Source organism: Camelina sativa, chromosome 7 (genome assembly GCF_030686135.1).
Source record: "Camelina sativa cultivar CO46 ecotype springtype chromosome 7, ASM3068613v1".
Lineage (NCBI taxonomy): Eukaryota > Viridiplantae > Streptophyta > Magnoliopsida > Brassicales > Brassicaceae > Camelina > Camelina sativa.
Genome location: NC_141886.1, coordinates 28,786,830 through 28,811,703, shown reverse-complemented (window position 1 = coordinate 28,811,703; position 24,874 = coordinate 28,786,830). Strand labels below are relative to the sequence as shown.

General features: G+C 33.6%; 2 protein-coding genes, 1 non-coding gene and 2 pseudogenes across 6 annotated transcripts; 2 read left to right on the top strand and 3 right to left on the bottom strand.

Moving 5' to 3' along the window:
- Positions 1–10,930: 10,930 nt before the first annotated feature.
- LOC104702858 (transcription factor MYB73 pseudogene) lies at positions 10,931–12,079 on the top strand (annotated as a pseudogene). The gene has a single exon (XR_015561263.1). The product of XR_015561263.1 is annotated as a transcription factor MYB73 pseudogene (transcript).
- An 84-nt stretch (positions 12,080–12,163) lies between these two features.
- Positions 12,164–15,761, bottom strand: LOC104702859 (putative cadmium/zinc-transporting ATPase HMA1, chloroplastic). Of its 2 annotated transcripts, none has more exons than XM_010418779.3 (10): positions 15,036–15,761; positions 14,808–14,958; positions 14,544–14,728; positions 14,303–14,449; positions 14,019–14,214; positions 13,800–13,912; positions 13,473–13,711; positions 13,267–13,372; positions 12,795–13,176; positions 12,164–12,715 (listed from the first exon to the last, which is right to left on the bottom strand). In XM_010418779.3, exons 1-10 carry the CDS (start codon positions 15,525–15,527, stop codon positions 12,252–12,254), a joined length of 2,475 nt encoding a protein of 824 aa, XP_010417081.2. In that variant the 5' UTR covers positions 15,528–15,761; the 3' UTR covers positions 12,164–12,251. The 2 variants fall into 2 exon arrangements, with proteins under 2 accessions (XP_010417081.2, XP_087313421.1); XM_087457295.1 differs by having other exon boundaries at positions 14,544–14,739; positions 15,036–15,689.
- Positions 15,762–16,118: 357 nt separating this feature from the next.
- Positions 16,119–16,776, bottom strand: LOC104702857 (PAMP-induced secreted peptide 2). The gene has a single exon (XR_015561262.1). It is a non-coding gene; the product is annotated as a PAMP-induced secreted peptide 2 (transcript).
- Positions 16,777–18,812: 2,036 nt separating this feature from the next.
- LOC104702856 (uncharacterized) lies at positions 18,813–22,058 on the bottom strand. The gene is made up of 9 exons (XM_010418776.3): positions 20,915–22,058; positions 20,606–20,823; positions 20,319–20,433; positions 19,999–20,088; positions 19,736–19,897; positions 19,508–19,627; positions 19,311–19,421; positions 19,144–19,225; positions 18,813–19,047 (listed from the first exon to the last, which is right to left on the bottom strand). The coding sequence occupies exons 1-9, from the start codon at positions 21,050–21,052 to the stop codon at positions 18,992–18,994; spliced, it is 1,092 nt and encodes a 363-aa protein (XP_010417078.2). The 5' UTR covers positions 21,053–22,058; the 3' UTR covers positions 18,813–18,991.
- Positions 22,059–23,066: 1,008 nt separating this feature from the next.
- On the top strand, positions 23,067–24,673 carry LOC104702852 (UDP-glycosyltransferase 84B1 pseudogene; annotated as a pseudogene). Its single transcript, XR_015560892.1, has one exon. The product of XR_015560892.1 is annotated as a UDP-glycosyltransferase 84B1 pseudogene (transcript).
- The last annotated feature ends 201 nt before the right edge of the window (positions 24,674–24,874 follow it).

Below are 24,874 nucleotides of genomic sequence, written 5' to 3'. Positions count from 1 at the left end.
TAAAAGAAAGAAAAAACGACTCCCAAAAACATAAAAATAAAAGTTGATGGCTTTAATTTTTCACCTAATCTGATTGTCCGGGGTCATGCATGAATTTCATTAGGATTTGGATTTGATCTATTTTTATACAAATAGTTTAGACTATAATTTTCTATATAGATAACTAAACAAAGTTAATCAAAAATTTGATTGTTTTTTTTTGTTCATTAGAGATGCTATTAGTAGAATCTTATAGGTCGTAGGATTTAATAGCTAAAAGACATAACATGATCTGCAGAAACAGCTTGTTTAAAGAATTTAGTGTTTTTTCCTTTTGACTTTACATAGATCCTTCATCTTTGTTTACTGTTTTATGTTTCTTTAGTTCATACAGCTAGTGGATCAAGCAAGCAAAATCGAATCTAGTATAGTTTCTTTTAGAGGAAATGGTTTAATATTATCATATGGTTCGAATGTTTCTGCTGTTTTTATCATTATTATCATTTATCAACCTTTAGGTAATGGGGCTCTTACAAGAATTATCCTTGTGCAAATGGCTTCCATGTGCTGCTTTTAATTGCTTGTTTTGCTATGATTATTTTTATTGCTTTCTCTATATCAGTCGTCACGGAGATTCTACATTTCATTTCTTTATGACAAAATCAGTTTTGTCTAAAAAATTTATGACAATAATTTAATTTCTGGAGGGTCCATTTTTTTTGTTCCCCTAATTGGATGGTCCTTATAGGATATGATATGATGATATATTAATAGGGAAAAATAAATTCTGTAATTTGTTTAAAATGATAATTTTACCATATACAAAGTGTATTTAGATGGATACCCAATCACGATTAGGTTAACAAACAAATAGAGAAATTTCACATGAGTTTTTTGAGTTGTATATATGTTACATTTGATTAGATATTTGATCATTTTATTTAGTCATAAATATTAACTTAAATCTAAACTAGCAACACCATATATAATTACGATGAACAACTATACAAATGGTTTGACAATGAAAAATTATTCTTAAAATCAGGTACAAATACAATCCACCATGCATGGACAATTTTTACATGACTTTAACTTTTTTTTTTTCTTTTTGACTAATAATACATCATTATCAAATATGTTATTTTATTTTTTTACCGTCATCATGTAATGCAAATGTTATCAATAAAATATCTCATGTATGCCCCAAAATTTTGGATCTCATCCATATAAACAAAAAGGTGTATGTTCATCATTTCACTCGATTGGTGTTCTTTTTTCATTTATTTGTTTTTGCTTCCTTGTATTCTTATAAGCTTTGAGACTTTTTAGATAATTAGTAGTAGTATTTAGTAAAAGGTCGGTGTGTTAGCTTTACCCACTTCTTAATAAACAACTTATTAAGTTGATAAAATTTCAGAAAAGTTGGTGACACACCCTTTAATTACTACAGTGAATCTAATAGTAAAAGCCACAAACACAGCCTGTTAGTTTTTCTAATGGGTCTTTTGTATGAGAAGAATAATGGCATATGTTTTTCCAACAAATTAATATGACTAAGTCATACACTTAAGTTTAAACTATGGACATTAGAAAGTTATGAAAATGCCTATTTGGACATTAGTGTAAGATAGCAAGATACCATTTTCTTTATCTAGGATTACTTGGGTGCAACAATTATATTGTTAAATTAATAGAGTGGTGTAAAAAAATTCACAAAAAAAAAAAAAATTGATTGACGTTCTCTGTTATGTATTTTTTTTTTTTTTTTTTTTTTTCTGGTGGGAACTAATTTGGAGGAGTTAAAAAAATGTGTTTGACGATATTAATTATGAGTTGATTGACCTATTCAAAAAATATTTTCACCAAAAACTATAACTTGTACAAATTTACTATATTTCCCTTTTTAAAATAAAACCGACAAAGATGGAGCAAACTAAATGAACCTAAACTAAAACTAACCAACACAAGTGAGTGCTCAATAAAGATGCGGTTTAAACATAACATCAAGCTTATGTTTCTTCCATTCGGAGAACTGATAATATTGATCAAAGATGAATACAAAAAATATTTAGGGTTCTAAATAAAGGATGAATTATCATCATAACAAAATGAGAAAAGTGGTTTCATAAATTATAAAAATACATTTAAAATAAGATAATATTAGCAAATACCACAATTATGGAGAAAATGAATAAAATAGTACAAAAATATTTTTTTTTATAGGATAATACCAATGAGTCCATATTTATTGGAGAGTGAAAATACATAATCATCCTCTTTTGTTATTTTAATGTTAAATTAGAAAGAATGAATGATTCATGAAATTTTTTGAAATAACATGTAAAATTTCTATTTTATATGTTATATTGAACTAAATAACGTTTAATATATAAAAATAGCGTGTTATATAAAAATATTTCATATGTTATATTGAACTAAATAGTGTTTAGTATATAAAATAACGTGTTATATAAAATTGTAACATGTTAAAAAGAAAAATTAACTAATATTATATGTAATTCGAAAAAATAGCATGTTTCAAAAGATAATAACGTAATTTCCAACATGAATGAATATGAGAGAAAAGAGAGAAAAAAATGAAGAGAGGGAAAGAGTAATAGAAAGAGTAGAAAGGGAAAGATAGTGCATATGAAAGAAAAAAGAAAGTTTATTATTTATGTGAAAAAAATGATATGATATTTAAAAAATAATATGTAAAATATGAAATAGATATAAACGCAATTGTATTTAAAGAGAGAGAACCCTCTAACACCGATAATAGATCCTTGATTCTTTTTGGTTTGAGCGGTATGCAGTGCATATTCCTTTAAAATACTACTAAGAGTTGCTTTCTCGATAACTCATGTTATGTGCTGATTATGTTATTTACTTTTCAATAAAGAACAACCAAAAAAAGCCAAGGCGAGTGGAGGTCAAATCAAATGATTCATAATTAAAACTTAAAAGAGTAAAGCGGTGCTTTAGCTCTTTCACTGCTTATTTGCCTCTTTTTCTTTTCTTTTTTTTGCCCATTTGACTTATATTCAGTTCAAAATGTTTCTTGTTTTATACTTACTAGAAAAAAATTTCCTTTTTTTTTTTCTTTAATTACTTCAGTTTATAATTTTCTTTTGTTTAAAGATTTTATAATCTATATATACACAGACAGTTAATATAACTTTAGTTAGTATCCTCGAGTATTAAACTTTTTTTTTTGGGTCAAACTATTACACATATTTTTAACCAAAAAGTGGCTATTAAACTAAGAAGTGCTGATAGAGGCTATTAAACTGTGTTATATATGCACTTCGTAGTTAGTAATTTCACTAGTACATAGCTAATAATATGTTTACATAATTTCTGATAGTTTTGTAATTATCTTTGTTTTGCATCGTTGACTCATTGTAAATATGTGATGAATAATACCTTTTGCAAAAATAAAATCGTGTATATATATATAAACAATACATTTTTTGTCAACAAAATAGAAAAAATATATAGTGATTGTACTAAACGAAAAATGATGAAATGTTATATGAGCATATTGAGTTATAAAATGTGAAAGCTATTATTATCCCAATTTTTTTTGTTCTACAACTATTACTTCGTGCAATATACATGTTATAAAACTATTTTGGTCATGTGAAATTAGAAACAAAATGATTTTTTTTTTTTTAACAAAGAAGAAACAAAATGATTAGTACTGCTTTGTAGTGTCTTCATTAATTTACGAATCACCGGTGAAAAGTGAAAACTGTTCGATCTAGTCGACTACAATGTTTCTGACTATGCGAGAATTGACTTTAGCCCTATGAAGTAGGGAACTTGGCTTTTGTAGTGGTAATTTGAAGTAAGAAGCAAAGTCTCTGAACGCAAACGTTAAGTGTTGCCTATAAACCGGATCTTGTTCCTCTTACTTCTCTTCGTGCATGTAATAAAGTTCTCCAATTTCTTGCACCACAATTAACCAATCCATTTGCAAATTTTATTCAATTCGGATTACTAAATCTCATTGATTGTTCTGATACATTCCATATCTTAAATTCGTTATTAATATTTGTGATGCATACTAAACAAATTATGAAATGTCTGGACTTGTAGCAGCACGTGATCAAGATATGACCACATGTACTCATGTAGCATCGACATAATCAAAATTAAAATACCAATTAGGACACTGGGTCAAGTGATTTAACCCCGTGATTAAAAGTTACGTAAGTCGATTCCACTTGTTGTTTTGTATATCCGACACTCGAATGTCATCATTATTTATTATAGAAGTGTAAAACTATATATATATATAGTACCATATAGATTATAGATACCTGTGGCTACTATTTATTTTTCTCATACCACTCCACTAGAATAAAGTAGTATAAAACTTTTCTTACGTTAAGGGATCGTAGTCAAATATATTGAAGTTCAAACACGTGAAAGCCCAAATATGTGTGAATGCAGAATTTTTCTTTACACCTTACAAAATTTTTTGTTTACAAAGGCTTTTTTTTTATCTAGCAAGTATATATCTCCAAAAGTTTCTGAATGCCCACATTAACTTAAATTCGTTATATATATTTTATAATTTTTGTAACCAAGGTTCAAGGAACACAATCACAATCTACATAAGTCGCACCTATATCAAAATTAATATCTACGAGAGACTCTAAGATACATCCACTATATACAATAAGAGAGCACTTAAACATAGAGAATAATAAAATTAAACACAGGGGAGTGTGTCCTCTGCAACAATGCTACTGAAACCCGGGATCACTTGTTTTTCTCCTGTGTTTATAGCTCGGAGATATGGGAAAATCTTGCACAGAAATTTTTTGGGACACGTTTCTCTACTAGCTGGTCTTCGATACTTGCTTCAATTAATAGCACTTGGAGCGATCGGACACTGAGATTCTTGGCATCTTCTGTTCTGCACACAACACTCTATACTCTTTGGCAAGAGAGAAATGGGAGGAAACATGGGGAAACTCCGAAGCCGCCTCTTCAACTTATTCACAAACACATGAGGGACCACCTGTTGGCAATCATGCTTAAGGGTGATCGACGCAACGCAGATGGCCTTCTTCTTTGGCTGGGCTCTAGATTTTAATTTCCAACTTTTGTACTCTCTATATAAACTTCTCAAAAGCATGATGCACTAGTTGTAACACAGTATTTTTCCTTTGAATATAATTTAACATTATTTTCAAAAAAAAAAAAAAAAAATTATGATTTTCAAACTGAAAAATACCGTCTCTCGAATTGGAATTTGTTCCCAACTGAATGTGTCTCTCACTTCTGATTTTCATACACTAATTACAAACAACTTTGGAAAGCACTTAAACAAAAATAAAAAGTTATGAAAGCATATACCTATCAAAAGTCTTGACAATCTGAACATCTTAACTTGAGAAGCACATACGGACCTGAAAGAAAAAGAAAAAAGAATTTGTTAGTTTTCATTTTATGTGAATGTCATATACTTGCCTCCTTGGGCTAAACTTTTTTAAGCGGTACGTACGTTGGTCCAAGTTCTGGTCATTTTTACCATCAAACAAGTCACAATCTTTGTCTTAAGATTTCTTTAATCCAACAAATCGCAACTCATTTCCTTACATGCATGCACAACCACCCTTCCAATGTCTTTTGACTCCTTTGTCTTATTTAAAAAAAAAAAAAAAAAGAACACAAAGAAGATCAGAGAAATAAATACTAATCTTAAGATTACTCAAGATGAATCTCCTCACCAGTCCTCGAATCAAAGCATTTTTCATGCGAAAACCCCTAAGAAAGAAAAAAATTGGGAGAAAAAAAAAAAAGCGTTTCTTCAACGGCTATTTTTATATCCGGATCGACCGTTGATTCATCATATATTTTGATTTAATGGTTCTGCATTTTTTACGGTTAAAAATAATATATTTCTTTTAGTTGGCAATATAAACAAACACAAAAGCAAAAGCATTTTGTCTTGCACAGTTTTGGTTATCTCGATGGGTTAGATGGGTTATAATTATATAAAGAAGGCCCAATAAGGTTCATTAGTTTTAAATTCCTAATTTAAACATCTTTCTTTCTTATTTAAAACATGTACTGTATGTAAGATTCGTGTAGCAAAAGAAACAAGTCGAGGTTTACGTTGGTGGCTCCTCAACCTTCAATGAGCTTCAGAGTTTCAGCTAATAGACTTCTGCTAAATCTCAAAAGAGGATATTAAGATTAGCCTTCTTAGTGCAAGTGGATACACTGGTGCTGAGGTATTTTAATCTCATTTGGATTTGGTTGTTTTAGTCTTTTAGACTAGTGATCTCTATGATTTCGAAATGACTCGAAGCTTATGTTCAGCGAATTTTTATATATTCAGTGATACTTTATGATCAGCGATTAAACCTTATTTTTGGTAATCCTAAATCTTAGACTTTTTTTTGGGTTATCCTATGACTAAAAAAACTATAAATGGGTATATATGATGGGTCATCTCATATATATAAATTAGGTACATACAAAATACTTACTATACGGAAGAAAAATATGATGACACATATGATATGTGACATCTCGTAGAACCCAACAACCATATCTTAAGCTCGCTGCCCCATGCATTTTATATATACTATGAAATTATAGTTGTGCGCTTCCGTTTTACATTGGCCTAGTCAAATTTGTTCGCCTCGTAAACTCTTTTTTTTTTTCTGCCTGACCGGTGGGAAACAAGTCTCACGTCTGTCTGTTTCGACCGCACGTGATCGATAGTTGCTTTCACGTGTCCCTGGCAGAGTGGCAGTTGAAACTATTAAAACCAATCTTTGTTTAAGGACAAATTGTATGCGAACGAACAACATATAGAAGTGAAAAAATCTTAGGTAATTATAGTAAATGATCTTACTATATTAAGTTATTATTAACTACTAGCAAAAGATGACGTCGTATGCAATATATGGGTAGTTTAAACAATTACTGTTATACCACACTATCTGAAAAGCTCAACTGCACTTTCCTTGCTACTTGATTTGGTTTTCTGAATAATAGTAAAATTACGTGAAATACATAAAGATTCAGTTTAATTATAATAATTAGGCAAAATATGTAATAACTATTTTTTTGTTAGACTTTAAAATGACATTATGACAGGATAACCAAACACAAAAATCTCACCTATATTATCGAGTTGACGTTGACGACAACCTGCCTTCAATTGCAAAGTGTAAGCTCACAAATGAATGAGCTGTCTCTTTGACTTCTAATGCCCCCATGAACAATGGAGACAGAACACACAGACACGCCAATCTAGTTTTGTTATCTTCTTCGTTACTTAGATCAATATATTTTACAGGTTTTCTAATCACAAAATTATCGAGACAATATCGTTACAAGAATCTCCTACTTTGGATTAATAGGATATAATCAATTAACAAAAGGAATGTGCACACCAGCACATACATCGAACCTGAAAACAAAACTTTTAGAATAGTTAAAATAAACTACTTTACAAGGAAATGAGAGATAGTCACATGGTTTATTTTCGGCAGTCACATGCTTTTCTCTCGACAAAAGTAGACATTACGTCTCGATGTGAGTATATATATAATGGAATTTAGACTGACTAAGCGGAATAATTTCCTTACTCGTGAAAAAAATATAACTTAATTGAGTTACAATACATTCTCCCTCAGAATTCGTACGTAATAGAAAATTGTACTTTTTTAAAGGAGCTTTTTTTTTCAGAATATTTCGAAGGACGTAACAGTTAATAGTGTAAAATGCTTCTCTACATCATAAACCAATACTTTTAAAAAACATCAAGGGACATAGCATCTTTAATAAGCATGAAAAACTACAATAGTCAAAATCATAAAATAACAAAAGGACAAGATACATCATACATATCATATATACTCATATTATTAACAAACGCAAAAAAAGAAGAAGGAAATGCACATAGCTATATTAGCAATCATACAACCTAGCGGAAAATCTTCTAATACAAACCCATTAAACATACAACCAAATTGAATATAAACTTAAATATCCTTTGGTTACTTTGAAAATGGAAAATAAAACACACTCAAACGCCTAAATATTTCATATGCAAAGTTATACCATTCATAAATATATACGGAAAACGTGTTAGGGTATCGAGAAAATGAGAGAGTCATTTAATCAAATCTCACGTGAAGAGAATGCTAACTTATTAAATGAGAATATACAAGTACAATTGCGGACCACATAGAGACTATATTACTTGGTCAATGACATTATTATTTGAATAAAAGAAGGATATAAAATTTTTAGCAAATATAATTAGTGGTGGTGATAATATACAATTATGGGAATTTGGTAGTAGATACGAATCCGATGGACCGGTGAGGGAAAAACCTCGATACGTATCTCCATTAATGACACCGTCTTGTTTAATATAATGTAAAGTATGTCCTAAATCTATAATTTGGGTTCGATAATTAGACAGAAACTTAAGAACTCTTTTAGGTTTCTCCTTGTTCAAATATTGTAATTGATGAAAGAGTATGATCGGGAAGCTCACGAGAAGCCCCCTTTTGGCATTGGAACATGTGCCTCGTTTCTGTGCGGTACACGGCTCATGTACGTACGGTTTAACGTATTCTCCCTTTTAGTTTTATACTGTATATTATAAACAACTAAAGAAAGAAGAAACTTTTTATTTCGACATGAATCTTTTTGAGATGTTGTTATAACTAGGAGTTTGTAGGAGAGAATTATGATTTTTAAATGATCATATGTTCTCAAAGTTATGAACCTATAGTATTAATTAAATAATATCTTCAGTTTTATCTTCGTCATCATCAGTGGCGGATCCAGAACATAATTATACATGGGCACAAACTATAAATGACAATTAATTAATAAGAATTTTTTTTTAAAACAAATCATGAAAGAGAGATCGAACCGAAGACATTAGATATAGCATGGGGCAACCTTAACCAACTCAGCTAGAAACACTATATTGGCCATAGCTATTTGCTAAATTTCTAAAATTTGTATAGAGCACGTGCCCTACCAACCTTGTGAGTAGATCCGCCCCTGGTCATGACATTATGTATGCTGTAGTTTACGAGAGATCATGTCATTATGTTCAATCTTTTTGACTTGTATAAGTAAAATCTAAGAACAATGACGTAGAATTCATGACTTTAATCAATAGTTTTGTATAATTTGGTCAAGTCCAACAACTTATCTAGTTTTTCTTTTCTTAAATAGAGTAGCTCTATTTTAGAATTTGATTTTTCCCAAACTATATTCTTTTTCAAGTGTAAAAGGTAAAACTTCTAAATTTTAGTATAACCTAGAAATAAATGACTCTAAATTTGGAGTTAAAAATGAAGATGAGTTAGAATAAATTCTTATTTTAAAATATAATTTAAAAATGAAGATCCAGATGAGATGAAAATGATCTAAATAATGTTTTATGTCTTCAAGACTAATAAAACTCGATAAAAACTTTTGATTCACAAATCAATCATAAAATTATTTATGTTTACTTATTATGTAATTAACAAAAAAAGTTCATTAAAATCATAAATAAATATTTATCAAAATTCGTTGATTTAGTTGATAATCAATGTATTTTTTTTAATCAATGTAAACTCGATAAAACTTATTAAATTTTTAGTTAACGTTGGAATCAAAATAATTAATTTTTTTTTGGGTTAAACTATAAACTTTTTTCGTATAGTGTACCATAAAATATGTAGTGAAAAAACAGAGTAATGGGTTAGGTTATCGGCAGTTGGAGAATTTGGCTGTTTTATACAACAGCCTGTCTTTTCCCTTTTAAAAATATGTTATTATTATTATAAACAAATTTTACAAAGAAACAAAATTAAGAAAAAGAGTAGTAACGATTTTCTAAACAATGTATATAAAATTAAGAAGAAAAAAAAGAATAGTAACGCTCGGCTCCTCTGATCGACATATCTTGTCGTTTTCTGCTCCGTATGTAGTTTTTTTCTTTTCCGAATATCCGAAATCTAACTGATTATATATAGAAAAATAAAGTGCTAATAATAATGACATACAGGCTGGCTTCAAAAAAGTCTCTGAAGAATCCAACCTAAAAAAAAAAACTTATTAATACTATTATTATACTGAACCTAAAACCACTTTAACGTCATCCTTATCTTCTTCTCACTTGCAAAATTGAAAAAAAAAAAAAACGAAACAAAAGAACACTCACTCAATAAGTATGGGATACTATACTTATACGTTTCTAATACGTAAATTACAATGTGACGTTTGTGTCACTGCTTTTAAAATTGATAACGAAATGTTTCTTCTTCACACACAATAATAACTAAAAACGAAACGATTTTGAATAAATGAATAAATTTATGAAAAAAAAAAACGCTCTCATGTATCTCAAAGTACCACAACTGTACTCTTCAATCTTACACACAGTTAACTATTCAACTGACACGTGTCTGATTACAGCTGTATCCCAAATCCCCTACCGTTTTTTTGGAAAGATTCTCTTATTTGATTTCAACGTCACTCTCTCTCTCTCCCAGACGCAAATTCCCCACAATCGCACCGCCAATCGCTAACGTGAATTGTTGTATTCAAATACATACGTTAACGTTACATCTTCATTGACATAAATTACGTACATACATAACTAATCCAATTTAGATATATTACGCAAAAAAAAAACAAAAATTAATTTTAATCAACGAGAGCAAATCCTGTTTACGACTTAAAAACAAATATTTGCTTCGGTTTAAATTTAAGTTTTCGGATTTTATCATAATAAAATCAAACGGGATATAAAATAATTCAGTTTTGTGTCTGTTTTACTTATTTCAAATTTGATTCGGTTGCAAATTTTAAAACATAAATATTAAATAATCAAAGTCACAGTTACAAATAGAAAATTAAATTAGTTAATTAAAAAAGTTCTTGTTGTTAACTAACGAGAAAAAAACTAACCGGTAGAACCGGTTACCTTTATAACCATCAGCACATCTCGTATAAATTAGTCTCTCCTCTTCTTCACACACTTATCCTCTCAAACAAACAAAGAAACGCGTTTTAAACGATCCGATTATTTTAATTAAAAAAAAAAAAAACAAAGATCCGACGATGTCTGGTTCGACCCGGAAAGAAATGGATCGGATCAAAGGACCATGGAGTCCTGAAGAAGACGATCTGTTACAAACGCTTGTTGAAAAGCACGGGCCAAGGAACTGGTCCCTCATTAGCAAATCGGTCCCTGGACGTTCCGGTAAATCTTGCCGTCTCCGTTGGTGTAATCAGCTTTCTCCGGAGGTTGAGCACCGTGGCTTCACGGCGGAGGAAGACGATACCATCATACGCGCTCACGCTCGGTTCGGTAACAAGTGGGCTACGATCGCTAGGCTTCTCAATGGTCGCACCGATAACGCCATTAAGAATCATTGGAACTCTACGCTGAAGCGTAAATGTAGCGGGCAGAGAGGAGGGTACGATGGTAGTTTAACTGATGAACAGCCGTTAAAACGGACGGCGAGTGGTGGCGGTGGAGTTGGAGTTGTGTTGACGGCGTTAAGCCCGACGGGATCTGACGTCAGCGAGCAGTCTAGTGGATCTGTTTTGCCGTCTTCCCACGTTTTTAAACCGACGGCTAGAGCTGGTGGGGTTTTGATTGAGCATTCGTCGTCAGAGGAGGAGGAAGAGAAAGATCCGGTGACTTGTTTGAGTTTGTCTTTGCCTTGGGTCAAAGAGTCAACTCCGGTGAGAAGAGATACGGCAGAGTTGTTTCCGGTGAAGAGAGAAGAAGAAGAAGAAGAAGAAGAAGAGAAGGAACGAGGGATTAATGGATTCGGTGGAGGCTTTATGACAGTGTTGCAGGAGATGATCAAGACGGAGGTTAGGAGTTATATGACGGATTTGCACCTAGGGAACGGCGGTGGAAATGGCGGCGGCGGAGGAGGAGGAGGAGGAGGAGCAAGTTCGTGTATGGTGCAAGGAAGTAATGTAGGGTTTAGAGAGTTTATTGGAATAGGAAAGATCGAGTAGTGAGAAAGAGAGAAGAGCCAAATTTGTTCAATTCATTCGAAAATAAAACTTAATAAATGGATTGATTTTTGCATCATTACATAACATAAATCATATGTTCCGGAGTTGTGTGTTAATGAGATTCTTTGTGTTGTTGTAGTGATCATTGTGATCTACCAAATAGGCCAAAGTGTATATATAATCATATAAACAGTTTATACTATATATATGACACTATAGTGGTACTAGTAGTATAGAACTCTACTAGGTTACGAGTTTTGATCTATAGTGCAGGCTCCGGATACAGTGCTTAAACTATTGTGGTGGGAGATGGACCTTTTTGAGTTGATGTTGCTTATTACATTAGCTATGTCCTGTTTCCAAGACCAGGATGGATTGTTTAAACCGCGTATCGAGTTAAGGCAAACTAGTAGCGTTCCACCTTCGTGTAACAGTACTGTCAACCACAAAGGGAGAAGCCCGAGAACTGAAGGGAGTGTGGCTAAGAGTATTGAGGTTAAGGCAATAGCTACGTTTTGCTTGACTAGTGATGTTGTTTGGCGGGATTTGGCGATACAGAAAGGTATAACAGTGAGGTTGTCTTGAAGCAGTAAGACATCGGCTACTGCTATTGCTGAGGCACTTGCGCGTTGAGCAAGAACAATGCCTACAGTTGCAGCTGCTAAAGCCGGGCCATCGTTAATGCCTTCTCCCACCATGATTAGACCTCCGCCTAAAACCAAAGACAAGTCACTTGAAGTTCAGTTTTAGCTTTCTACTAGCATTATCTATTAGTAAGACGATAAAATCACCTGAATCTGTTGAGATGTTTGTGACATGATTCAGTTTGTCTTCTGGTTTTAGGTTGCAGTAGACTTCATCAATACCTACAGCATCTGCAACTCTCCTAGCACTTGACTCATGGTCTCCAGTTAACATCATTATCCTCAGTCTACCCCAGCTTTTAAGTTCCGTTATAACTTGTGATACCTCTCGACGAGGCTGATCCTCGAGGTGAATCAATGTTACCTTTTGATCAAGTGAAAGAACAGCATGAACGAAGTCATTCCCGTATAAAGAAGAATTTACAGCATTCTTGATCTTTCTTGACTCATCTTGCGATTCGAAGAGTGAAGTGATGAATTCTACTGAGCCAAGAGAAGCTTTCCGCAGTTTACTATCTTCGGTTACTGACTATATCAGAACAAAAGAAGTTGTGGACTTGTAGTGAGGGACAATATTGGATATAGACGTTACATAATCTAGAAGATAATTTTCTTGCACCTCAATACAGTTAACTGTAGCAGTAAGGCCTCTACCGGGAAAATACTCAAAGCTTTCAACAGAAACACTAGGGAGGTCCTTCCCAACACTGTGGTCTACCATGGCTCTGCAAATATATGGAACATGTCATTAACAACAGAGAGCTTTATTAAAGTCTTGTATGTTACTACTAGAATTTGGGAAAACAGATGTCTAACAAGCAATACCTTCCAATAGGATGCGTGGTACCTTTCTCCATTGCAGCTGCTACAGCTAATGCTTCCTTTTCACAATTTGGCATACAACAAGGATTTACACTTGCATTATATCCTGCTTCATGCCCATAAATGGGTTCAATTGCTTTGCATGTAAGGCCTCCTGTTGTCAAGGTCCCGGTTTTGTCAAAACCAATAGTATGACAAGATGCTAAAGCATCCAGAACCTGTCCACCTTTCAGCAATATCCCCTATAAAAAGTACACAGATTATGGGTGTTAAAATATTTACAGAGCCAAAAAAGATGAAACTAGATAGACTACTTGTAAGATAAATTACCTTTCTTGCACAAGAACTAATAGCAGTAGCATAAGCCAATGGAGCAACTGCCAATGCACACGGTGATGCCGCCACCATAAATCCCAATGCTCTATAAACAGATCCTCTACTTACTATATCATCAGAAGAAAAAAAAAACACAAATCAAAGTCACTAACCATATCAAGGAAAGTAGGAAAATGATCACTTAAATCAAAATTTTCCAAAGGATCATTCTACCTGTGGTGCCAAGAAATGGCCATTTGAACAAGATTGGACCAATGAAGGCAATAGCAACTGATAAAACAACCACCACCTTGCTGTAAATCTCACCAAACTCATCAAGCCATCTCTGAAGTTTTGGTTTATTAGAGTGTGCTTCTTCAGTCAACTGTAGAATCTTATTAAGTGTCGACTCACTCCATGTCTTTGTAGCCTGCTCATACTCCATTGAACAAAAATAACCTTGAGACTTCTAAATAAACGCAAGCTAAATTACGTTTGGTCAAATATTATTATATTACCTTCACAATAATTCTGCCATTCAAAGTTCTTGCACCACCAGGCACTTTATCTCCAGCTTTTGCTTCCAATGGCTTCACTTCCCCAGTCAAATGCTCAATTGTTATAGTTGCATTGCCTAGATATACTTGGCAATCCACAGGCACAACCTAAAAATTCAAAGCAAGCTAAAATGTATTAACTATTAAGAAATTTCCAAGAAACTGAAAGCAAAAAGAGATAAGAGTTTCGTTTCACACAGACCTCACCAGTTCCTACCAAAATATAGGATCCAACTTGTACATTGTGCACATTAACGCTTTTATACGAAAAATCGAAGAAGTTTGGTACATTGGCATCGTTCACATCAATCACCAATGCAGAATCTGGATTACTCTCCTTCAACTCTTTAACATCCACCACGGACCGACTCGTGAAGAACTCTTCAGCTATAAACAATCTAACATTACAGACTATCAAACTTCACCAAAAACATACCAAGAAGAGTTACAAGTTTTGTAATCATACCGATGTGAGCAAGATTGAACATGACTAGAAGCAATCCTCCTTCTAAAGCATTGCCCATAAAGACAGATGCAAAAGCAGCTAGTGCCATTAAAACATGAATGTTCACTCTTCCACCAGCTATATCCATAAGTGCGTCAAGAGATGCTGAAATCTAAAAGTAACGATTCTGTTTAAGCGTTCTGTTTTGGCTAAGAGAGAAAAAAAAAACAGAGTTTAGAGAAATCTTACTCCAACAAGAGGGAAAGCAACAACGATGAAGGAGTTTTGAATTGGTGTAACGTAAGGTTTAGGGATGAAGTGAGGTGAAGCGGCGGCGGCGAGGAAGAGTACGGCGGAGGAGGTACAAAGATGGAGATGTTCTCTGAGGAAATTGGCTAAGCGAATCCATCCAATTGCTTTAGCGAACTTGGTCAATATCTTCTGAGGTTGATTAGGTACCGTGAGTTCTACGGAACAGCAATGTCGGTGATGGTGATGGTGATGATGATCGTGCTCTTCGTGGGGATGGTGATGGTGATTGTGATTATGGTGTTTGCACGTATTCGTAGCTCTGGTGAGAAGACGAAGTGATCTTCGAGTATTGGAGATAGTGGTATGGATCAGGAGATCTCTAGGGATGATTAGAGTGGTTGAGTTGAGTCGAGTGAGACGGAGAGTGGAGTTTCTACGAGAAGGGAGTTTAGTGAGAGATGAAGAATGTAGAAAAGCGGAGGATTCCATAGTCGAGGATTCGAGCTTTTTAGAAATGTCTTAGTATGAATTAAATCGCCATTGAATCTGATCTCGAAAGGTGAAAGATGAAGAAGAAGGAGGAGGAGAGTGTTGGAGTTATATGGAAAGATGTTGTAATATGGCCTCATTATGATATCTCATGACGTGGCCTCTTTGCTCTGTTTTTTTCTCTTACTAATAAAAAATCGGGATTGCCATTACATCATACTCTTTCTCTACCACATAGATGATGTTTTAGGATTTTCATATAAATTAAGAATTTTTTTTAATGTTTAGCTATAAATGCATTTTTTATTTATAATAATTTATTTTTATAATTATTAACCAATAGTAATCCATTAAACTTTTAAATTCTCATTTATTAATTCTTGAAATCCACAATTTTTTACCATTAATTGATTAAAGTAAACAGAAAATCAATGTTTGTGATACAAGAAAAAATCATAGAGTACTAATAAATTTGGTCTAATGATGTACTCTCCTAACTGTTTACCCAACTCGCAACATCTATGGCTCTATGCAATGTCTATTTAGTATGTGTATTTGATGCTTAACTATGTGTTATATAAGCAGCCTTCATTAAAAATAAGAATATCCAATAATTTTATTCATATAATCAGATTAATAAATGAATTACAATATATTACATTGTACATTATTTGTCAAATGAATTTCAATAATTAACAAAAGAATATTCCTACATAGAACAAGTGAGGCTCCGCCAATTCTTGATTTTCCCCAGATCTAAGCATTATAAGAAAAATCCTAATAAATAATCTTTTTTTTTTCTTTCGAAATATATAACGACCACTCAATCTCTGAAGCTAGACAAAAGCAGCCACCTGATTGGTCCGGTCCGAAATTAGTGGCCGGGTCCGCTCGAGCTAGGACCGGAGTGTTTACCATACCCAAGCGTCTCACTCCGGTCGACAAAATGATGACCCTCACCACCAGAGCTAGGACCCGAGCCCTTGATCGCCCCAAGTGACAAACCATCAAAGAACTTAGCCACGAGCTTCTCGTCAGCCTTCGTTAAACCCAAAGGACGAGCCTCCACCACAAGAGCCGAACTGACCAACATGAAAAACAGAATCGAACCCAATACAACTTTGTTCATCATCATTTTCTTTGTGTGCTTTTTTTTTGAGTAATTAAAACAAAAAGATGTTATTGTTCCTTTGTGTTCACTAGCTTATGAGATGAGTAAATTTGTTGTGAGTAAGTTTGTGGACTTGGAGTTGGATTTATATAGTAACGTGGAGAGCCTTGAAGAAGAAGAAAAGTTTGACGTTTTCAGTTTTTGACTTCGTAAGTTTAAAATTCAACAGGACGCGAGAATTGAATTTAGGCTCCTTCCTGGGAAACTGCAGAGGTTGCTTCTTGTTCTTGGTCTCCCTATTTATATATATATATATATATCTATATATAGATATATCTGCATACATAATTTGCCAACATAAAAAGCCATCAACAAGGAATGGAGATTAGTTATATTTTCTTCTCTGTTTGAAGAAAAAAAATATGATTTTAATTTTGTCTCTGATTGTTTGGAGCAGACTTTTTTAATTGTAGACTATGTAATATATGTTTGGAATTCATTTATAGTTTATTTCTATATCATTAATAGTGACAAAACCTTGTTTGTCAAAAAAAGATAATAATAAATAATAGTGACAAAACCTTAATGTCCCCACCTTGCTTCAAAATACCAAAATCACCGTAGGCCCTATAAATAATTTTTAGTTTTCTAAGGATTGGAATTACTGAAAATTAAATTAACTTTCCGTTACAAAAAACATTTTCACTTGTACCACCAACTTTATGTATGAGGACAAACATGATTCAAAAATAATTATTCCTATGTCTTAAAAAAGTATAAAATTTGTTTTAATTTAGAATAAAGTGCTTTTTTAACAAACTAGAGTGTGTTTTTTTTGCCTTTCGTTTTTCACATATCCTTGTAAATAAAATATCTTTATAAATGTTTTATTTTCCTATGTTATAAATTACAACTGAAAAAATTCCAAATCAAACTGAAATTAATCTTCAAATTTGTAGAAAGCTGAGCCATTTTATTAGTTAAAGACTTAAAGGGTTAGAAGAGATTTGTAGATAAAGTGCTCTAAACTTGATCAATTCACAATTATATAATTTGTTCTTAACCAGTACTACCAATCAGTGACAACCGCTTAATTAATTGTCCCATTGTTTAAATTAAAATCATTTAAATTTCAATATTCACTATTTCTAATAAATTAAAAGTCAACGAATATTTTAGTTGAAAATTAAATATGTTAGGTGCATCAAAACTTGATCGATGTTTCAAAAGTTCAGACACCAATCTAGCTTTCTACATTTCTTGTTTCTCACGGTGTTGTTATTTTCCATTCAAAGTAGCCGTCTTTGAAAGGTCATGAGAAAGTATTGGATTGTTGATTTTTCAACCTTTGAGTGTTTTTTTCTTCTTAAAACCACCTTACAAAACTGTTTGGTGGAAATTACTGTCTGACGATGAATATGTGAATGGAGGATATTTCTTTTAATGCATTATAAATTTATGCTTATATTTTCACCTTCTTTGGTTACGGAAAAAACTTTCTTTGATATTTTTCAGTACATGTATATTTGATACGAGAATCGTTGCAAATGTTACTTGGCGTTTTTTTGTTTGTTTTTCTTTCTTTTCTTACATCTTATTTTGACAAAATTTCTATTTACTATTGGAGTTAGCTAGGGTTTTTGACTTGAGCTGTAAGTTGTGACTCGGCTACTCAAGTATTTTTTTTCTTCTTTTTTGACAATTTTTCAAAGATTAATAGAATCATGAGTGGTTAATTAATTAGTTTTTGATTTGGCCAAGAAACTTAGAGAAGTGAGCTTGTTTGATTTGGCTGACATATTCCAGAGGTATGGAGAGAAGATGAGTACAAGGGAGAGAAGGAGAGATAGATAAATAAATTTATGAAGTCACAAGACATACGCAATTCTGATATTGTAAATACAAATTTGAAGTTTCTTGTTTGTTTGGAAAGCAATGGTTGTCTCAAACAAAACAAGCGGACAAAGAGAAAAAAAAAAGGTCCAACTGATTTTAGAAAGAAATGGTGACATTGTTTATGCAATGAAACTAACAAATCAACAGACTGAGTAATCAACGAAAGTAATAGAAATAATATAAGATTATTGGTAATCAAATCATGAATTGTCTCTCTGACAACAACCTAAAACTCCCTAGGTAATCCGAAAAAACTATAGCGCTTATAAAAACCAACGTTAACTGAAACAACTAACTAAATAACCTTACACAGTTGTTACATATTTATAATACATAAACTGATCAAGTTAACGATTGATATAAAAGTATTGTGCATGACGGTAAAACTTAAACGCCAGATGGGAGAAAAACCAAAATAGACCAATCTGGTTGCGTCACTGCAAGTTTGCGTTTTCCTTTAGGGTCTGCAATCTCTTAATCCGCTTCTAAGAACTTCTTCATCCAGTTTGTGTCCTGTATATATATATATATATAATTCAGTTACTTGAATCAGCAAACAGAGAGAAAAAAAGAGTGTTGGGAGCAATGATGCAAAAAAGGAGATATGACCTATAAATACTATCTTGTTCGTCCGGCTCTCTTCCTCGCTCCATTTTCGCGCTGGCACAATCTCATATATCTCTCTAACAGCCTACGTACGTACGCATATTCAATAACAAACAGGAATGTGAAGGACATACTGAGGATCACAAGACCTTAATTCATGACTACATTACCTGCAATATATGCAGCTGTTCTGAGTTTTGAATGCTCAACACAGCCTTGCAACGGTATATATCCATCTCCAACATTTTATCCCACAGAATTTCCTCCAGCCATAAACGAACCTGTCAAACCGAGAACAAGTTGACGTGTCACGAAGAACACTATCTTCTTAACTAGTTGTCCAAGAATGTTTTGATAAATTTGCTACCTTATCGAGGTTTATAGGTAGCGGTTCGCTGATGCATAGAGTCCTTACTCCACTATCGTGAAGATCTGTCGTCGTTAATGATTTATTTGCTTCCAGCAGTGATTCCAGACGACTAACATGCTAATTTCAACAGTGAACAGGGGAAACAGGTTCAGTTTTTACAGACAAAACAAAATAGCATAAGTAGTAATCGAACAAAGAAGAGAAAACAGGTTTCCGAGACTTAACAGTTGAATCATATGCCTGGCAGTTTAATACATTGGACAAATCAACTTGGCACCTAACAGATCGGATGACATTGGCGAGCGAGTTGATGGAATGAATCTCCTTCTCTAATTCATCAGATTCCTCTTGAGAAATCAAGTCCACCTTGTTCATTATTATTGTGTCCTACAAAATACAAAACCAAAGCAAATCTCGTCATAATGAGGTGAGATGGAAGATGCGGAAGGCGATAAGTTATGGTTGAGTCACACACACAATATGATTACCGCAAATGCTATTTGATTAAAAGCCTCGGGAAACGAGGATGTGTCACGGCGCTCATTGAGCTGGAAACGAAGATTTTTTGCATCCACAACCTGTTCAACCAGCTAAGTCAGTAAAGGCATAACAACAAAAATTCCTAAGCACTAAATTACTGGAACCAGGGAGAGAGTATGCAACTTGAGACATATACGCTATAAAGAAGTAACCAGAAAAAAAGAAAGAATCAACTAGCTATAAATGACGAAGAGATTCTAGAACTATAAAAGCAATGTGAAGATCAACAAAGGAGAAGTGAATCAGATTTAAGGAGTTCACTACTCACAGTAACAATGCAGTCAAGCTTGACTTCTGATTCTAACTGTTCATCCAACCAAAGGATAGAAGCCAGTGGAGCCGGATTTGCTAAACCTGTAGTCTCCAGCAATATATGATCAAGTCTGCATTTGAGAAACCAAAAGCATAATGACTAATAAATCAAATATGCATTGCCTTTACCAAATCTTAGATCATAAAGAATATCTCACAGCGTCTAGAGATTAAGCAAAGGCTCATAAATTTGGGGGACTTCTCGTTACAGTATCGAGAAGAAAGAAAAAAAAAAAGAAGCACCTGTCTTTTCTCTGAACAAGCTGCTCGAGGGCTTGAACAAGGCTATGCTTAACAGTACAGCAAACACATCCATTAGCAAGCTCAACCCATTCCTCAACAATGGCACCTTCATCTCCATCGTTAATCATAGCCCTCTCAACACCAATCTCTTCCCCAAACTCATTCAAAATCACAGCGATTCTCTTCCCATGTTTCCCATTCAGTATATAATTCACAAGCTGGGGGCCAAAAAAATAAATCAATCAACAATCAAAAACCAAAACCCAACACCTTAAATTAGTGAAAGGAAGAAACTTTATCATTGCTTACGGTGGACTTTCCCGCGCCGAGATAGCCAGTGATGACACTGACACCGACTGAAACAGCGTCGCTTGACGAGAGATTCTTTCCGACTGAAACATCCGGTTGGATTTGGATAGCCATCGGTGGCTCCTCATCATCTTCCATTTTGTAACTCTGAACTCTCTCTCTCTCAGCTTCCTTCCTTGAGCATCGCCGGTTTTATGCAGAGACGCCGTCAGAGAGAAGAGAGAGAGACTCATCAGAGCTTCGTGTATGGGCCGAGCCCACATCAACTCGGTTTGGTTCGGTTTAATTTGATCCGGTTTGGTTAAAATACTAAACCCTTAATTTGAACTAAGGGTTTAGTATGATATAATTAATTTTGTAAAGCACGTAATGGGACTAACAGCTTAGCTCTGTGTTTGAGGAATTGTATTGTCTTCGTGTCTGCATATGAGTTCTATTCCACCGGATTCTAATTTTCTCGTTGCAGCATCTCATTTTTTTTTCTTTCATCTTATTTTGTAAAAATTTCTATTTATACTATTGGAGTTAGCTAGGGTTTTGACTTGAGATGTAAGTTGTGACTTGGCTACTTAAGTTTTTGTTTTTTCTTCTTTTTTTGACAGTTTTTGGAAAATTAAAAGAATCATGAATGACGAATTAACTAGTTTGCAAAATCAAAAACCAAAAACAGATTAAAACTGCAGCCATTCAAGGCCGTAATGTTTGAGTTCATAGACTTTGCTTCTTACTTCAAATTAGCACTACAAAAGCCAAGTTCGGAGTTCCTATTTCCTATAATTTTGAGCAGTAAAAAATTCATTAAACACTATCCAATTTTTTTTGTATTAAATGTTACTCTCTAAATGAAATGTAGATTGATTTTGAAAGATTTTAGTTCTATAAACTCTCTTACACGATCATTGATGATTAATTGATTACGATGAAAATAAAATAATTATTAGTAAAATAGATCTTTAAAAAATGAGAATAATTATTAGTGTAAAAGATAAACTTGTAGAGAGTTTTTAGTTTTGACAAAAAGAAAGAAAGAGAGTTTTAAGATATAATGGGGGAACAAGGAAGCTTTTAAATTTGTTTGTTTTATTAGAGCCATGTTTTTGAAACTTAAAAAAAAAAAAAAAACAAAGAAGAAAAAATAAAAAGTGGTTGTCAAAGCTTTTTTATAAAAATAATAATTAGAAAAAACCTAATTGACAGTTAAAAAGCTGTGAAGTTTTTAAATGCTTCTACAGCCTTGAAAACCATCCCCAATCAGCCCCTAATGTTGAAATTTGCCAATTCGCAAGCCCATCACCTCACTGGCTCATTTTGTTTCATGGATTCAAATCATTTATCTAAAACACTAAAATATATGCATTTGATGGAAGTACAAATTTTTTTTTCACTTTCGTCTAAAAACATCGTATAGTTTAAAACAAAATTATAAATCTACGAATAAAATTTAACATACAGAATGAACCATTCCACCCAATATTTTCAAATTTTGGACCGCTTTAACCAATTGTGGACTATGGCTGGCTTAGTGAATCAGTAAATCTATGTTTTGGCTAATTACTTTTACATTCACAGAATTTACTAAGTTAGCAGATGAACTTTTTTGATTTGGTACATTGTACATGCCACCTAAACATTTGATTCTTATTTGTTTTGGTCTATGGAAATCTTATCGTTGTATATATTTCCCATATATTGAATTTCAATTCTATATTTCCATACGTCCTTTTATTTATTATATAGTAAGGACTTTATTAAGAAAAAAGCAAATACTAAACAGATGTTAGAATCTCATGAACTTTTTTGACACATATATATCAAAGTATGATTATCGTAACGGTCAAGTGTCACACTAATAAAAAAGTATTTAGTTAATACAGAGATAAGATTTGTAACTGGCCCGATGACCAATAGGGCAATAGATAAAAAAGAAAGATATAAGGTAAAATAAAAAAGGTAATTACTATTGATATAAAGAAAGATATAAGGTAACATATAAGGTAAAATAAAAAAGAAAGATAATTTAGAATCTATTTGCCAACCATTGATTGGATTAGCCATTACTATTGATAGATTTCTTACCACAAACCTCATTTTATGTCCTTAATTAAACAACCTCTGTAATATATATACCACTAATACTATGACTCACAGTTTCATCTATTAACTCAAGTCATAAAAAAAAAAAAAAAACAATGGGAAGTTGTGAGGTTCAAGAAACACATGTCCTAATGGTGACACTAGCCTTTCAAGGCCACATCAATCCGATGCTTAAACTCGCCAAACAGCTCTCATCATTATCAAAGAACCTACACATCACTCTCGCCACTATTGAGCCAGCCCGTGACCGCCTCTCAGCCGCCGCCGCAGAAAAATCGTCGGTGGACCTTGTGTTCTTCTCCGATGGTCTGCCTAAAGACGCTCCAAGAGCCCCCAGCACTCTCCTGAAGTCACTGAACGAAGTCGGACCCAAGAACTTGTCCAAAATCATTGAAGAAAAGAGATACTCTTGTATCATCTCTGTGCCGTTTACTCCATGGGTTCCAGCTGTTGCAGCTGCTCATGACATCCCTTGTGCAATCCTATGGATCCAAGCTTGTGGAGCTTACTCGGTTTATTACCGTTACTACATGAAGACAGACTCTTTCCCCAATCTTGAAGATCTGAATCAAACAGTGGAGTTACCAGCTTTACCATCGCTGCAAGTTCGAGATCTTCCAACGTTTATGTTACCTTCTGATGGTGCTCACTTCAATCAGCTAATGGCGGATTTTGCAGATTGCTTGAGGTATGTGAAATGGGTTTTGGTTAATTCGTTCTATGAACTTGAACCAGAGATAATCGAATCTATGTCGGATTTGAAACCCGTAATCCCGATTGGTCCTCTTGTTTCTCCATTCCTGTTGGGAGCCGATGAGGACGAAACCCTAGATGGTAAAAACCTAGATTTGTGGGAATCTGATGGTTGTTGTATGGATTGGCTTGACAAGCAAGCTAGGTCTTCGGTTGTGTACATATCTTTCGGAAGCGTGCTCGAATCATCGGAGAATCAGGTCGAGACCATATCCAAGGCCCTGAAGAACAGAGAAGTTCGATTTCTCTGGGTGATAAGACCAAAGGAGAAAGCCCAAAACGTCCACCTTTTGAAGGAGATGGTGAAAGAAGGACAAGGCGTCGTTATTGATTGGTGTCAACAAGAGAGGATATTGATCCACAAGGCAATCTCTTGCTTCGTCACGCATTGTGGATGGAACTCAACGATCGAGACGGTAGTGACTGGTGTTCCGGTGGTGGCGTACCCGAGCTGGTCTGATCAGCCCATTGACGCGTGGTTGCTGGTTGATGTGTTTGGAATCGGAGTAAGGATGAGGAATGACGCTGTTGATGGTGAGCTAAAGGTAGAGGAGGTAGAAAGATGCATGGAGGCCGTGACAGAGGGACCTGATGCCGCAGATATGAGGAGGAGAGTGGCTGAGTTGAAGGATGTCGCGAGATCAGCATTAGCACCTGGCGGATCTTCGGTTCGGAATTTGGAGTCGTTCATTAGTGATATCACAACCACCTGACTCTAGTTGCTTTGTGACAGGGTCATCAAATTTGTATATCCAAAAGAGACTCTCAAGAATTTATGGATTCATGCCCAAGTTGTCTAGATACAAAGAACCAAACTCATCTAAATGATTGATAAAGTCTCTCAAAATTAATTAGTGTCAACAGTTTTATTCTTAAGAGAATCATAATTAAATTGACCTGTATTCAATCTAATATTCCAAAAGATTTTAGTTTTTATGAGATTATAAATGTTTTTGATGATCTTAAGGAAGTTGATATGATTTATTGTAAAAAAAAAGTTGAAATCCTACCTAAAACATGAGATTTTGATTTTTGTATTTTTAACTAAAGAATTCCTTTCAAATCTTCCAAAAACCCTAAAAATTGTTAAAATTCAAATCCATAAATTATTTT

What these genes read in the sequence shown, in the direction of transcription:
- LOC104702859 (XM_010418779.3), bottom strand. Translation starts at nt 15,527, where the DNA reads ATGGAATCCTCCGCTTTTCTACATTCTTCATCTCTCACTAAACTCCCT. An exon ending in TTGCTTTCCCTCTTGTTGGA is followed by an intron (nt 14,959 to 15,035) that starts GTAAGATTTCTC and finishes CGTTACTTTTAG; the next exon opens with ATTTCAGCATCTCTTGACGC. An exon ending in CTACAGTTAACTGTATTGAG is followed by an intron (nt 13,177 to 13,266) that starts GTGCAAGAAAAT and finishes GTTCTGATATAG; the next exon opens with TCAGTAACCGAAGATAGTAA.
- LOC104702856 (XM_010418776.3), bottom strand. Translation starts at nt 21,052, where the DNA reads ATGGAAGATGATGAGGAGCCACCGATGGCTATCCAAATCCAACCGGAT. An exon ending in AGCTTGACTGCATTGTTACT is followed by an intron (nt 20,089 to 20,318) that starts GTGAGTAGTGAA and finishes CTGGTTGAACAG; the next exon opens with GTTGTGGATGCAAAAAATCT. An exon ending in TACCTATAAACCTCGATAAG is followed by an intron (nt 19,422 to 19,507) that starts GTAGCAAATTTA and finishes TCGGTTTGACAG; the next exon opens with GTTCGTTTATGGCTGGAGGA.